General features: G+C 40.0%; 1 protein-coding gene across 1 annotated transcript in view; it reads right to left on the bottom strand.

The window, feature by feature from the left end:
- The window catches only part of kcnk3a (potassium channel, subfamily K, member 3a), a 34,524-nt gene extending 22,793 nt beyond the window's left edge, over nt 1-11,731 (bottom strand). Inside the window, exon 1 of the mRNA XM_034900939.1 lies at nt 11,308-11,731. Coding sequence (XP_034756830.1) covers nt 11,308-11,590 — 283 coding nt within the window. The 5' untranslated portion in view covers nt 11,591-11,731. The remainder of the gene's footprint in view (nt 1-11,307) is intronic.
- Between the last annotated feature and the right edge of the window lie 1,722 nt (nt 11,732-13,453).

The raw sequence follows: 13,453 nt of genomic DNA on the forward strand, positions 1-13,453 counted from the left end.
ACAGTAATATATATATATCATTTTACTTTTTATTTTATTATATTTTATTATACTGACTCTATATTATCAATCAAGCAGTTATAATTACTTTTAAATATAATGGGATGTTTCAGATATTGACTTTAGTTTTGACTGCAGTACAGAGTCCAGATGTTGGGGGAGTAGATTAACAAAGTCAAACAGCATCTCTCAGAGACAAAGGAATGTGGCCAAATCTTGAGGGGGTTGCCATTTCCTGTTCAGGTCAGACATCTCCTGACTGGGTGAGAGGTTACAGGGGATCTATTTGTCTATAGGCACGCTCCTCCTTCAGAGGGTGTCTGAAGAGGCCATTGGACCAGGATTTCACTGGAGCAAAGGGAACCAATGGATCCTGGCCCCAACCAACCAATGGGAGGAGATGACAACCCGGCGTAGAATAAAAAACTGTCTGGACTGGGAGATCTGGGCCATTTTGCAGAGCTTTCAGAGTGAAGTAGTTATGGCCTGCACTAGTGTGTATCTTGTAGCCCTTTTGTTTTTTTTACTTATAATAAATGGAGATTAAAAAAACAGTTGGGGCTTTTGTGACTCCCTCTCAATTAAAGAACACTACAAATTTGTAGCTTTAAAATAAATGAGGAGGTAGAGTAAGCGCAGCGCGGCAAGGAGGCATTTCATTGGATCTTTCCAAGCGGACCACAAGGCAGTGATTGGTGGGCATTTTTACAGGATTACAGCAGTAATTTTTCACTCCTTTTTCCGAGCCCATATCTTATTTATTGCTGTCGGGGTGTAAAGACCACTTCAGACAATATATTATAAAGTATATATTGGAAATAGTTACAACCATTGCTTTAATTGTTCCGACCCAGTAAGATTGTTGTCATGTCTTTTACATAAAAGTGACCAGGGTGCTTAATCAGACATAGAACCCAACATTTTAAATTTCTTTTAAAGTTAGATAAAAAGGGGGATATCTGAAGGGGCTCCATTATAGGAGAGGAGCTGCCAATCAGTAGAATGTAGTCAAACATCCATTGGGGAAAACTGCCTTGAAAAGAAGTCCAAATTATCACAAGCTGCCAAATAAAATAACAAGTATCTTGTTTGGGTGAAAAACCTTCCAATTTGGCAGCACTGACCGTAGAGAAGGTTAATATAATCCCAAACTGTTCCTGTAAATCCTTTCTCTCTGCGGCGTACTAAAAGCAAAGAGCCACAATAGCCACAGCTTTGTTTCCATCATTGTTCCTGGAACCACATCCCAACAGAACACGTTTTCAATACCTTTCCTTTTCAGGTCAAGAGAGGAGAAACACAGTGGCACAGTCGTGCTCAAGAGACAGCCCTTATGACACTTTTCAAAGCCAGTCAGTGTACTCTCCACACAACATGCAGTATCTCATTTTTGTTTGTGTCTCAGTCAGCCAGCGCTTGGTATACTGATAACCCTTGTTACCTATTACACAAAAAAGGTTTGGATTGAGCTCATTGTTTTTCACACAAATGTAAACCATGGAAATACTTAATTATTGTTCTAGCATGTTATATTCAATATTAAAGAATCAGTCTGATAAAAAGACTAACAAAAAGTGTAATTGATCCTCCTAAGAAGTGTGGTCTGTGTATTTCTTCTTCTGTGCCATATAGCGTCTGTGTTGTCTAAACAACATAAAAACACGTGTTGAGTTCAACATGGGCACTGTCCTTTATTTGGAGTTAATCCGACATTCACCATCCTGCTGCTCTAAATATTAACTTGGGTACCAAATGTGTGTTAATCCGCTGCTGAATATAGTTAGTCCCCAGACAAAAGCCCTATTTACTCCAGTTTTGATAATTTGTGACTAATTTTTTAAAGGTTTACATCTTCAAGAAGAACCAAATGTTCTTGCAGCATAAGTACCACAGACAAGGTAGAGAAGTCAGAAAAATACTGATGACACGTTGGTGCTTTTGCCCTTTTCATTGTGTTCGTTGACAAGAACATTTTAGAATCCACAATCCAACACCTCAATTATCCTTTAAAATATTGTTTGTCATATAAACTGTGAAAGTACAATTACAATTACAGTGTTAAGGTAGTTATAACACATTTATTGTCTGGAGTGCTGGAACACAGCTCAGTTCATCTCAAATTTTCAACAGGAAGATTAGGACATTAATTGAGCGCCTGTGTCCAGTCCCTACTAAAAGCTCTGAGTTGTAGAGAGCCACATAATTCAATATTTCAGGACATGAGATTAGAAGCATTCTTCTATTGGGAGAATAATACATAAAAAAGAGTTATCATTTCTGATCAAATAAACCTCACAGGAGTTAGGTTGCCACAGTATATCACAGACTTTACACGTTGCTGGGTTGTATATTTATACTCTGGAAGAGAATCAGTAGGGAACTTCAAGTGGAGAAGATTCAGATCTCACTACTGTGTACTATTTTATTTGGTATAACTCCAATCAGCCCCCGCTGGATTGTGAAGTCTAATAAATACAAAGTCATGTTTTGTTTAGTGAGTCAGGCAAGCACTCAACTTTCCATTGAGGCAGTGGTGCATAAAGCAGACGTACAATAGGTAAACATTTGCTGGTCATGTGAACGGAGCAGCAGCAGCAGCAATGAGAGTCACTTCTGTCCACTTTCTCAGACGTCAGTCCTTCAGATCCTGAAGAGTAACATGCTCTCTCAGCCAATAATAGCTGAAGCTGTTTCTCCCTGTACACTCACTTTGTACCCACAGCTCAGTGAAATCGGGGCCTTTGATGCTAAAATCTAAGCGTTATTATTATATATGTGCTTTGAATGTTGTAAGTACTGGGAATAACATGCAAAATCCATTAAACACTGTGACAGGGATTTGTTTGCTTAGAGTCCAATTATTTGTAAAACTTTTGACTTATGAAGGTGTCTATGGGTTTTATTTTCCCTGGTGGCTCTGTAATAGTTACCCTATTCACCAACTTCAGTACAATAATTACGAATACAAAAACAAAGATCCCATTAAAATCCACTTTACTGGAGCGCAGCTGTCTCCATTAAAGTTTGTTGCCCATTCAGGTCCACTTAGTAAACTCAAAAACATTGGTGTACTTCTAACAAACAGATCAACAAAGTTACCATCATAAGAACAGAATCTATTTTGTATTAATGGCATTAGCCAAGAGTTTCTTTATTTCCTTTTAATGTACTCTCCACAACATCATGTTAGAGCAAAAGCTTTTCTTCTATTGAGACCTCCTTGATTCTATTCTATAGCTTCTTTCAAAGCCAGAGTTACAATGTACCTCACATGTGCACATAAAATGCAATGCTTATTACAATGCTTATAAAAAGGAATTTCAAGGACTGGTCAAACACTTTGTCGAACCATTGCAGTAAGGAGGTGTACAAACACAGGTGGATATCTGAAAAGATTTTTGTCAAAGAAATGTCTGATTTTAGGTGTCAACAAAAAGAACTACACCCAGTTTCTGCGATTTGGGCTAGTTGGTAATCTTAACCGACAAGCCTACATGATGAAGGGGCCAATTCATATCTGTGCTACCACTACTACTAACAGTTGCTAAGCTATCAGCATGTACAGTATTTGTTTTACATATCCCAGACTTTGGTTATGAGAGCAAACCAACAGTCATCATCATAAGTCAATCAGAAATCAATAGTACATTTACCACATCAAAACATTGATTATTATTTTTTTGTTGTTTCAACAGTCAGCTCTAAACTGTCCAATCTTTGAACTACTATAGCCATTACATAACATATTGTATTTTTGTGTCAAAGGCCAAACACCAAAAAAGTAAGTAGTCACAACAGAGTAATCACAAGACTTCTCTTCACACGTAAAGCTGTCTTTGTTTTGAAGTTTGTGATCTTTGTGTAACCTTAAGACACTGCACTGAAATTATAGACATTATCCGGTAAAGCCGTATGCGAGTCTGATTGTGACTTGGATTGTATGTTCGAATCAATTGAATGGAACAACAAATGATGTTGCAAGAAATGTGCAAAGAACTCACAGTGCTGATGACGTTTCATGCAGCTCGCCAAAAACCAGAAGTAAACAAATAATCATTCAATCAACAATCAATCAATCTACATTGAAGATTGCAATGAAATGACTAACTGGAGAGATTACAACATTTGGTAACTTCTGTGGGTAAAGACCAACGCCAAAATCATCAGACAAATTCAAGGAACGGCAAGAGACTCCGTTGTTTATGATCATGTTATGAACAGCTCGGTGACTGTGGCACACTCTGTCCAGGCGCCACCCCTTGTCTAAATCAAACGGAGTATTTCCAGTGAATGAAAATGTGTCTGACACAATCTCCTGTTGTGTGCTACATTTGTGAAAGAAAAACTCTGGACTATATTGGGACCTGATTCCTCAGACACAGTCCGGAGCTCATACGGGAAAACGGCTTTAGTGACACAGCCATTGCATTAAGGGGGATGAATTAAACAAAGAGTCTTTAAAAAGTCTTTTTCAGGTCTTCAAGTTGACAGCCCTGACTCAAAGACAGCCCACTGTCCAGAGCTCCTGCTAACATGCGCCTATATGTCATGCACAATTTGTCCTGTAAACTTTGGGACCATATAACCTGTTTAAAGTCTGTTGTCTAATTCCAGAAATTACCACAGAATCATATTTATTTTTTTCTTTTTTTTCTTTTGCAATCAGCACTATGTTTATGTAACATTACATTACGTTTGTCTGCATGCTGAGTGAGGAGGGCAGAACCTGACTGCAGAGCACAACACTGGGTTGTGCAAGGTAATTTTATGGCACTATTATGCATGTATCAGGGAGAGTTTCAGTTACCTTATCTAACAAATCACGTAAACACAGCAGCAGCTACACAGCAGCGCCAGGATCAATTCCCCCATATTCAATTACACTGTAAACTGAAAACGGCTCTGGTTGATTATGAACCATTGATTCTCAGTTGATTCATTACAGACAGACTGCGGGAAGTATTTTCATGCTGTGAAATTTCCCTTTTTTTAAATCAATCACAAAGTGCTGAGTTTTAAGGGTGTTACTGTGAGAGCGCTACTGATATTAAAGTTCCACAGAAGAAAAGAATCTTACAGTATTTCTTGGCTCGTTCAAATCAACATAACCTCAATGAGTAGCCAAGCTCTGGTCTTCATCATGGAGCCAAACAACAAGCTGCACAGGGAACATAAGAACACAAGAGAAGAGTCCGAAGTTGTGTTAGCAGCTCTGTGTGGCTGTATTTACTCACAGTGGTTTGAGCTAAATAAAAGGTAAAAGTACTTTATTGTCACAATCACGTACATGTAGCAAAATTCATTCTCTGCATTTAATCCATCCCTTAAGGGAGCAGTGGGCAGCCAATCACAGCTCCCGTGGGACAAACTCCAGATCTGACCCAGGGCCTTGATCAAGGGCACTGGCTGGATAACCTAGTACATGTTTTTTGATTGTGGGGGAAACAGGAGCACCCGGAGGAAATCCACGCAAACATGGGGAGAACATACAAATGGTAACACTAGCATGGGAGCAAGTTTACTATCTCTGTCATTTGCCATACCATTGCAAAACCAAAAATGCAGTCGATAATATGGAAATTTCATTAGTGTCAGAGGTTTTTGATCATGAACAAAAGTTGACACACTGAACTTTTGACCTAATGATGGCGCTGGATGGAAAAAACTTTAAAGTATTACCAAAGTTATTACAATTGATGTAAGACATTTCACTCTGAACCAAAAATGTGGACCTCATGGTGGCGCTATAGGAAAAGTCTGAGGATCACCAAAGTCAGAAGGATTCATTGTGCTGGAACCATGAACATATGTAAGATTTTGCTCCAATCTATCCAGGTTTGAAAAAAATAAGAGAAGTCTAAGATTCTGTCTGATGTGATTATACCTGATGAAAGCCAAAGCGCACGGTAACCGAAGCACTTTTGAGCTATTTTCTATAGTTTATATATGTTACAATAAAAGCTTTTGATGATCCAAAACCCAAAAGCACTTTCATCCCACACCTCCAGAGCCATAGAAGCCTCTATATCGTCTTACCAAAGCTGAGTCACTCCCTTTATTCTCTCATTCATTCTCATCTCTCTCCGGCTTCTACCATGTGGGCGTTCATTCCAACCAGATTTTGCTACAATCTCTCTTAGCCAATAATATCCTTGCTGTCAAGGATTTTAAAATCCATTCTCCTCTCTGCATCTGTCCATTATTATATTATTTTGATACAAACAGATGTGTCCCTCCTCCAAGCCATCACCCGCGGTCTTCATCATATCAGCGCCCGGTCCTGCACTACATTCCATCATCCAGGTCTCCAGCAACACTCTTCTCAAATTCATTTTTTTCATGCACTTGAATATACTGTATGCAAATTCATTGTTTACTAGAAAAGAAATCTCTCCTGATTGATATGATCCCAATACATCACCGGGTCACCAGGTAACTGAGTGTAATACAGCTGTACATTTATTGCATTGTCTCCTCTGACAAGTGCTGAAGTATCCATTTCCTCCGGTCTGTCTGACAATGATAGGAGCCCATGTGGAATAGCTGTTAGGAGTAATATTCTTTGTGCACCCAGCCACTTACTGCACTAACCTCTTAAGCTGAATGAATAATAATGATGACACTAAAGCAACCAATTACCATTAATAATTCAGGATGTGGCCTCTAATTATGCAACAGCTGAAGATGAATTCATGTTGCCTACATCAGTGGTGCCAAAGGGAAAATTATCAGATATTTTATTTATTGTGAGTCCACATATAGAAACATCACATGCACTAACCCAGAGAGGTCAGTGCAGCCTCCTAGTACATCAACAAGTGAAGCAGGCTTCAGCTCTCTGATCCAAGCCACGTTAAATGTGATGGAGCAGCGTTGACTGCAACCAAACGAGCAACTTTCCCTCAAAAAATCCAAGGCTTAACCACTGACTGGATGCTCTATGTTGGGATTACAGCAATTTATACATATTGCATGCCCTGAATGCATTTACATTTACCAAAACTACAATTATGGAGTCACAGACTACAAATGCCCTTCAATCAAAACACTGAGCTCATTTCTAACCAATATGCACACGGCCAAATGATGAAACCCAGTAGTATTTTGCTAGCCTTCCGAGCAGATGCTGCTCTGTCGGGCAAGACTCATGGAAGTGGGCTGTATTAACACAGTCATGGACTGGTGCAGAAATGGTGTGCTTTTATCCAACTACTGCTAACCGCTGGTGGTGTTTGTGATTGTTAAATGCCGACCATTCTATGTTCCAAGCAAATTCAAGGCTCTGTTTTGTTTTTTACAGCCCACCAAGCACTATTGCTACCAATGCGTTAGCTGAACTTTACAGTCCTTATAATGTGTGGACACTAAATGTAGCTTGTGTCATATGTCAAATTTTAAAGAAATATATTGTCTCTTACTTCTGGTGAAAATAAGAAAGACAATTTCATAAAAAAAGGACTATAGCTTTTAAAATATTCAACATTAACACAAATAGGCTTTTCATTACTCTGGATAATTGCCCGAAAATAAATTTTGGTAAAAGGGATTAGAAAGTCATTCCAATGAAAATTGCCACAAACAAAATCCCATTTACCTTTTATTGAATTGGGCAGAATTGAAAGAGATGTGTAAAAACCTCTACAACCTAAATGAAAAGCTGGTTAGACACCAGTGGAGATAAAATAAGGGTGAGGCAACCCTTTAACTTATTAAAGTTAACTATGTTAAAACAAATGAAATTTGTTTTCTGCAGTATTGCAACCATGGTACAGTTACGCTAGGTAAGATATTGTGGTTCTATTGCATGAAATGTATTTTCAAAGTACGTTATGGGTAAGTAAGGTGACTACAGGTATAGCAAATGTATAGTTACAAAAGAATCTGAATGTTAATCGCAGGCATTATCCTAAGTCAGACAGGCCACAGTATGCCTTGCACTGGCACTGAGCATCGTGAGCGTAACCATCCAACATACAGTACTGTTTCTGTACAGACTCTCTTTGCAAGAAAATTGTTTCAAATAAACACAGTTTGGTCTGTTTCTGAAATGAGATGATGACACAGAGGATACGAGCCATGTCTTATTTGTTAAACAGTGTTTTTATATTATGCATGTGTCATATGTAGTATAGATGACCTTGAACTGCAGCTTGGGTGGTGAGTACTACGGTCACATACACTGACGCAACAATGACAAGATGTCATTCCCCTGGATCTGTGTTTGTATATACAATACCTTTCTAAATAGTGGCCTTCAGACTGACTCAATGCCTCTTATACATTGTTTTTCATACTGGTAACATCAAGTCATGTTTTCACATCAACTAAAACACTCAGGTCCTTGGGGGTGTCCTATGTTGGAGGACAGGAAATAAGATGTTCACGTCTATTCTGATACTCCAGTTGGTGACAGATAGTTTTAGCCTCTCTTTTATCATAGTTTTTTTTAAACTCAGATTTAGATTAAAATAAAAGCCTTGTAAATTAAATGTTTCATCCTTGTATTGTCGCTCAGCATATGGACTTTACTGCAAGCCATGGCTGCATAATATCCTGCAGCCACAGCGTTAATGTTGTGTGCCAGTGGACCAGCGGAACAGCAAGGGTCTGGTGTTGTCATTAATACTTAATGACAGGCTGAAAAGCCAATCACTGTGTTTGAAGAAGCCTCGGGGCTCACAATTACAGAATGCGGTTACAGACACCCTGCGTAGGGTTTGTGTGCAATTACTTGCCTGCATCTGATAGGGTTACAAGTCACAGGTCACTACTGACAACTGCCCGGTCACTAAACACATGGAGGAAGGCTCAGATCAGAGGTGGTGATAAGGACGGATAAAAGGAAGATGCCAAAACAAGACTGTCTGACTTGGATGAGAAGAAAAAAAAATTTGCACCATTTCTCAATTCAATACACTTAAGTGTTTCGCCACTACATCCTCAATTGGTTTGCTATGTATCCATTATCATCAGTATCCTCTAGTGGCTAACGTTAGCTAATACTAGCATTGTTTTATTTTTAACTTGTGCTCCTGTTACCTTATGTTTTAGCATGTCACAGACAGACATCTTCAAAGCAACTGATTTAAGAGAAATTAAGGCAAATTCAATGACTGTAATTACGATCTGTGACCAAAGTAGTCGCTGTTAGCCGAAGGTTAAGGCAAAGGTAAACAATGCTTTTTTTCCTTTTTTTGGTTTAATTTTAAACCAAATTTTTTTTAACTTATTGCAAAGGCTGTGTGATAAAGTGAGTAAAGATCTGGGAGCATTGTGGTGTTGCAGGGCCTTTTGGAGCAGGAATAATGAATAAGAGCACAAGAGAAGAGGCAAATGGAGGTCTCAAACCTTTTCTGTAGCATCTCTAAAAACAACAGTAGTTATGAGCAGCAGAATTATATATTTTGAAGAAGCTTGTCCTTAAATGTTCTTCACTTGGCTCCTTCACATTTTACTTTGATGTAACCTCTTTCAATGCTACAATTTAATGAAATGCTATAGTATAGTATAAAAGGCTCTGATGACAACCTGTTTGTCTGGGTTCAGTTAAAAAAAGGTCTCCTCTCTGCTCAGTCGGCGTGTAGCTATACACACACAATGTCAACACTGCATTAATGGGGGCTTTGAGCTGCCACCAACACATCATGCTGAGGTGAAAACCTGTCAGTAAAATTCAGTTTATGGTATTTTTAACCTTCTTTGCAGTGGCTTTAATAAATAGATAACAATCCTTTTGAAAGGAAGTTTAAGAAGATGTTGCAAGACTTTATGATATAAGGACATTATTATTCAAATACAGCTGGGGGATTTATTGTAGGCTACCCATGTTATACTTAATACTGAGTTTATAAATAATATAACATTTGATGGTATTTCCTCCATCATCATTATAGACTACAATATTGTTCTGATATATATATCCTATAACTATAAGCATGTTTTCTGTCTTCAATATTTAATATTGAAGACATAAAAAACAGGCAGCTTGGTAGTGCTTAGCACTGCTCCCTCACAGCAAGTAGGCACTGCTAAGTAGCCCCCTGGATTTAATTCTTGTTGCTATATTTTAGGTATTTGATTATTGCCATTGCTCTCTATATCATATGGTCTATGTTGACGGCGTTCCATTTTCGGGGATCGTTCAGCTGCTGGAAATTTTCGTCGGATGTTGCTCCTTTTAGTCCAGATGTCCTTTAGCTTCCACTTTCTTTGAGTTGGCATTCTAAACTCCAATAAATTTGCGAAGACTATGGTTAACAGCTCCTCAGATCTCTGCAGTCTAAATCCAGACAGCTAGCTAGTCTATCTGTCCAATCTGAGTTTTCTGTTGCACAACTAAAAATAGCTATTGAACACCAAAACAAGTTCCTTCCCTAGGCTATTTTGCAGAGGAACCGTCAGTGCGCCGCCCAAGGCAATTGTGATTGGTTTAAAGAAATGCCAATAAACACGAGCATGTCTTTCTCCAATTCTAAAATGTTGTGTGGACTAGCCAGACCCCCCTTCCAAAGCGCTGTAAAGAGGTTCTGGCAATGCAATGACTATTCATCATTCTACCATGCAGCTACTTCTACTCCACTTTATGAATGCTGATACCTTTGTGTGACAACTTGTTTCTCTGCAGATTCTTGTCTAAGACAAAGAAAATTTGATGTTATAAAATAAGATGCAATGTTTTAGATTAAACTATCTATCTAAAACTGCAAGTGGATAACCTACAACAGCAAGAAGAAGCATTAAAACTACAAAATGTGCTACAGTATATGTTCAACACTCACTGCAATTTTCTGCATTACATGTAGGCTACTTTTGTTATGATATAATGCTTTTTCAATGCAGGACTTTTTTGTTATTTTATATCCCAGTAGTGCTACTTTTACTTTAGTGAATATTTGTTTATCAACTTAGTTTCTAGGTTATTTGAATGAAATTGCATGTTCTTTATAATTGAAGGGGATTTGTGGTGTCCCACCTGTTGTAGGCAATACTGAGTTTTTGAATATCCTCAATCTGTGGTTGACCTATTACTCAAACATTATAAAGTTCATAAAAGTATGCAATATATTTTAAATGTTTGTGGTATCTACTACAATATTACCGTTATGTTTTACAGTATTTCAATCAATCAGTGTCCAAAACAGCATGCTTGGTTACCAGTAGCCTGCAATGCATTTCATGTGGGTTCACAGTCCCACAGCTTGCTTCAAATTAAACCGAAACCACCGTATAACCCAATGTAACAACTTTATTCTCGCGGTAAAATGAAAGCCAAAGTTCCCACACATGATTTCAGTGATGCTCTCTTACCAATGGTGGTGATCACAGTGATGGCGAAGTAAAACGAGCCGGCGAATTTCCACTGCATCCCGGCTTTGTGCGGCTTGAGGTCCAGCACCACATTCTCCAGTTCGTCGAAGTCCTGCGGGGACAGGTTGAATCTCTTGAGCAGTTCTGCTTTCCTCAGGCGCAGCTCCCTCCTCTGGGTCGTCTCCATCCGGGATTCCAGTGCGTCGAAGATCGCGGCCCCGACAATCAGGTAGGTGAAGGTGCAGATAATGAGGGCGAGGGTCCTCACGTTTTGCCTCTTCATGGTGGCGTGGTGCGTGTTAGGGGGACGGGCAAAGTGTCAGCGCGGGTCTGGAGGACGGGGAGCTCGGCTGGCTCATGACTGTGCCGCTCTGACGGAGCAGAGAAGCTCTCTGATTACTTTATGAGCCAAGGAGCTGTTCATTCAGCACCACGCCCCCTCCCACTAGAGGAATCCTCCCCCTCCACCCGTCTTTACAACCCAACCACCCATCCACCCCCCCCCCTTCTTCCTCCTCTTGCCCATTTCTTTCCTATCTCAGAGAAAATATTATGTAATTCCCAGTTCAACACTCATTGCCAAAAAAAACAACTGTGTGGACCAGTGGTGGTGGGATGTAACTCAAGTAGGCTACTGTAGGCTACAGTTTATTTTTTCACAGTTCTTAACACAGTGCTGACATGATACATTCACAGTATACTTTCTGATACTGTTTGGTTACAGTATATTCACATATACAAAAATGTATTTTTCTTAAAATGAAATAACAATACCGTAACATTGGACAAGAATCCCTTACTAACCTAAGCCTACTAAGCTGTAGGCCTACGTACTGGGGCTGTAACGATATGGAAAATAAAACCAAAATCGCGATACTGAGCTCCACGTGTCGCAGAGTAAAAAGGCAGAATGCGAGTTATCCTTCTCGTCTATTTAACTTATTAGAAGTCCTTTTGGTGCCTTATTCCTGTTTTGTCTTGTCAATTTAGCTAACTGTAAAGACAACTAAAAGCGAAAGGGTGGGGTTACGAATGGCCGCTGTTCTGACTCGGGTGCCTGGGTCTGTTTCTCGACGGTTCGGTAAACTGCTGTTAGCGTCCTTAGCACCGGAGTTACAGTAAGTGCTGACCAGGCTGGCTGCTAGCTGGCTGGGTGCTGACTGTGGATGTGTCCCTGGGTCGGGGCTGTAATGAAAGTGGATGGCTGCTAGCTGGCTGGGGGCTGACTGTGGATGTGTCCCTGGGTCGGGGCTGTAATGATAGTGGATGGCTGCTAGCTGGATGGGGGCTGACTGTGGATGTGTCCCTGGGTCGGGGATGTAATGATAGTGGATGGCTGCTAGCTGGCTGGGGGCTGACTGTGGATGTGTCCCTGGGTCGGGGATGTAATGATAGTGGATGGCTGCTAGCTGGCTGGGGGATGACTGTGAATGTGTCCCCGGGGCTGTTGTCAGCTCTCATCCCGACTGAAGCCTTGCAGCACCGGGAGACTGAGGCAGAAGACAGGGGTGTGCTAGCTGGCTAAATTAGCAATAGAATAGTCATCTATCTATACAGTTGACATTACTGATAAATTTGTGGGTTAGCTAGCCCAGAGTTGGTCAACCCTGGGTTTGGTGTATCGTTACAGCCCTACAACATACAAAGCAATAGCAGAGTGAAGATAGCAGGTAACTTACTGGTTCTCTTCTGTCTGAAGGTATGGATGAAAGATGCAACCTAGTGGCTCAGGTTAGCTGAATTCTCTGCCCAGCCTTCCTTGTAGCACATGGTGAACCACCATGGCCCTAGGCATAACTGTCCTTCCTCATCCTTGTCCACCTCTTCCTCCTCTTACTCTCACTCATTGACTTCTAGCTCATGCTTCACAATTGACCTCCATTTTCCTCCAAAACAACAGAGCTCATCTGTGGTCTCTGATTTCTAAGTGAACAACTAATCAACTAGTGCTTACACCTGTCACAAGTGGGTGTTGCCATTTGGTACACTTGGCATTGTGATTGACTGTTCTCCAATGTAACACAACAGATTTTAATTTTAAATGTTGTACCCCGACGAATATAATGTATGTAGTGTTTTGCAAAAGCTGGATTGAGAATTCAGAGTGTAAAGGAGAAATTTCGCTTGCAATTCTGCAGACTTGGTT

Source organism: Etheostoma cragini, chromosome 18 (genome assembly GCF_013103735.1).
Source record: "Etheostoma cragini isolate CJK2018 chromosome 18, CSU_Ecrag_1.0, whole genome shotgun sequence".
Taxonomy (NCBI): Eukaryota; Metazoa; Chordata; class Actinopteri; order Perciformes; family Percidae; genus Etheostoma; species Etheostoma cragini.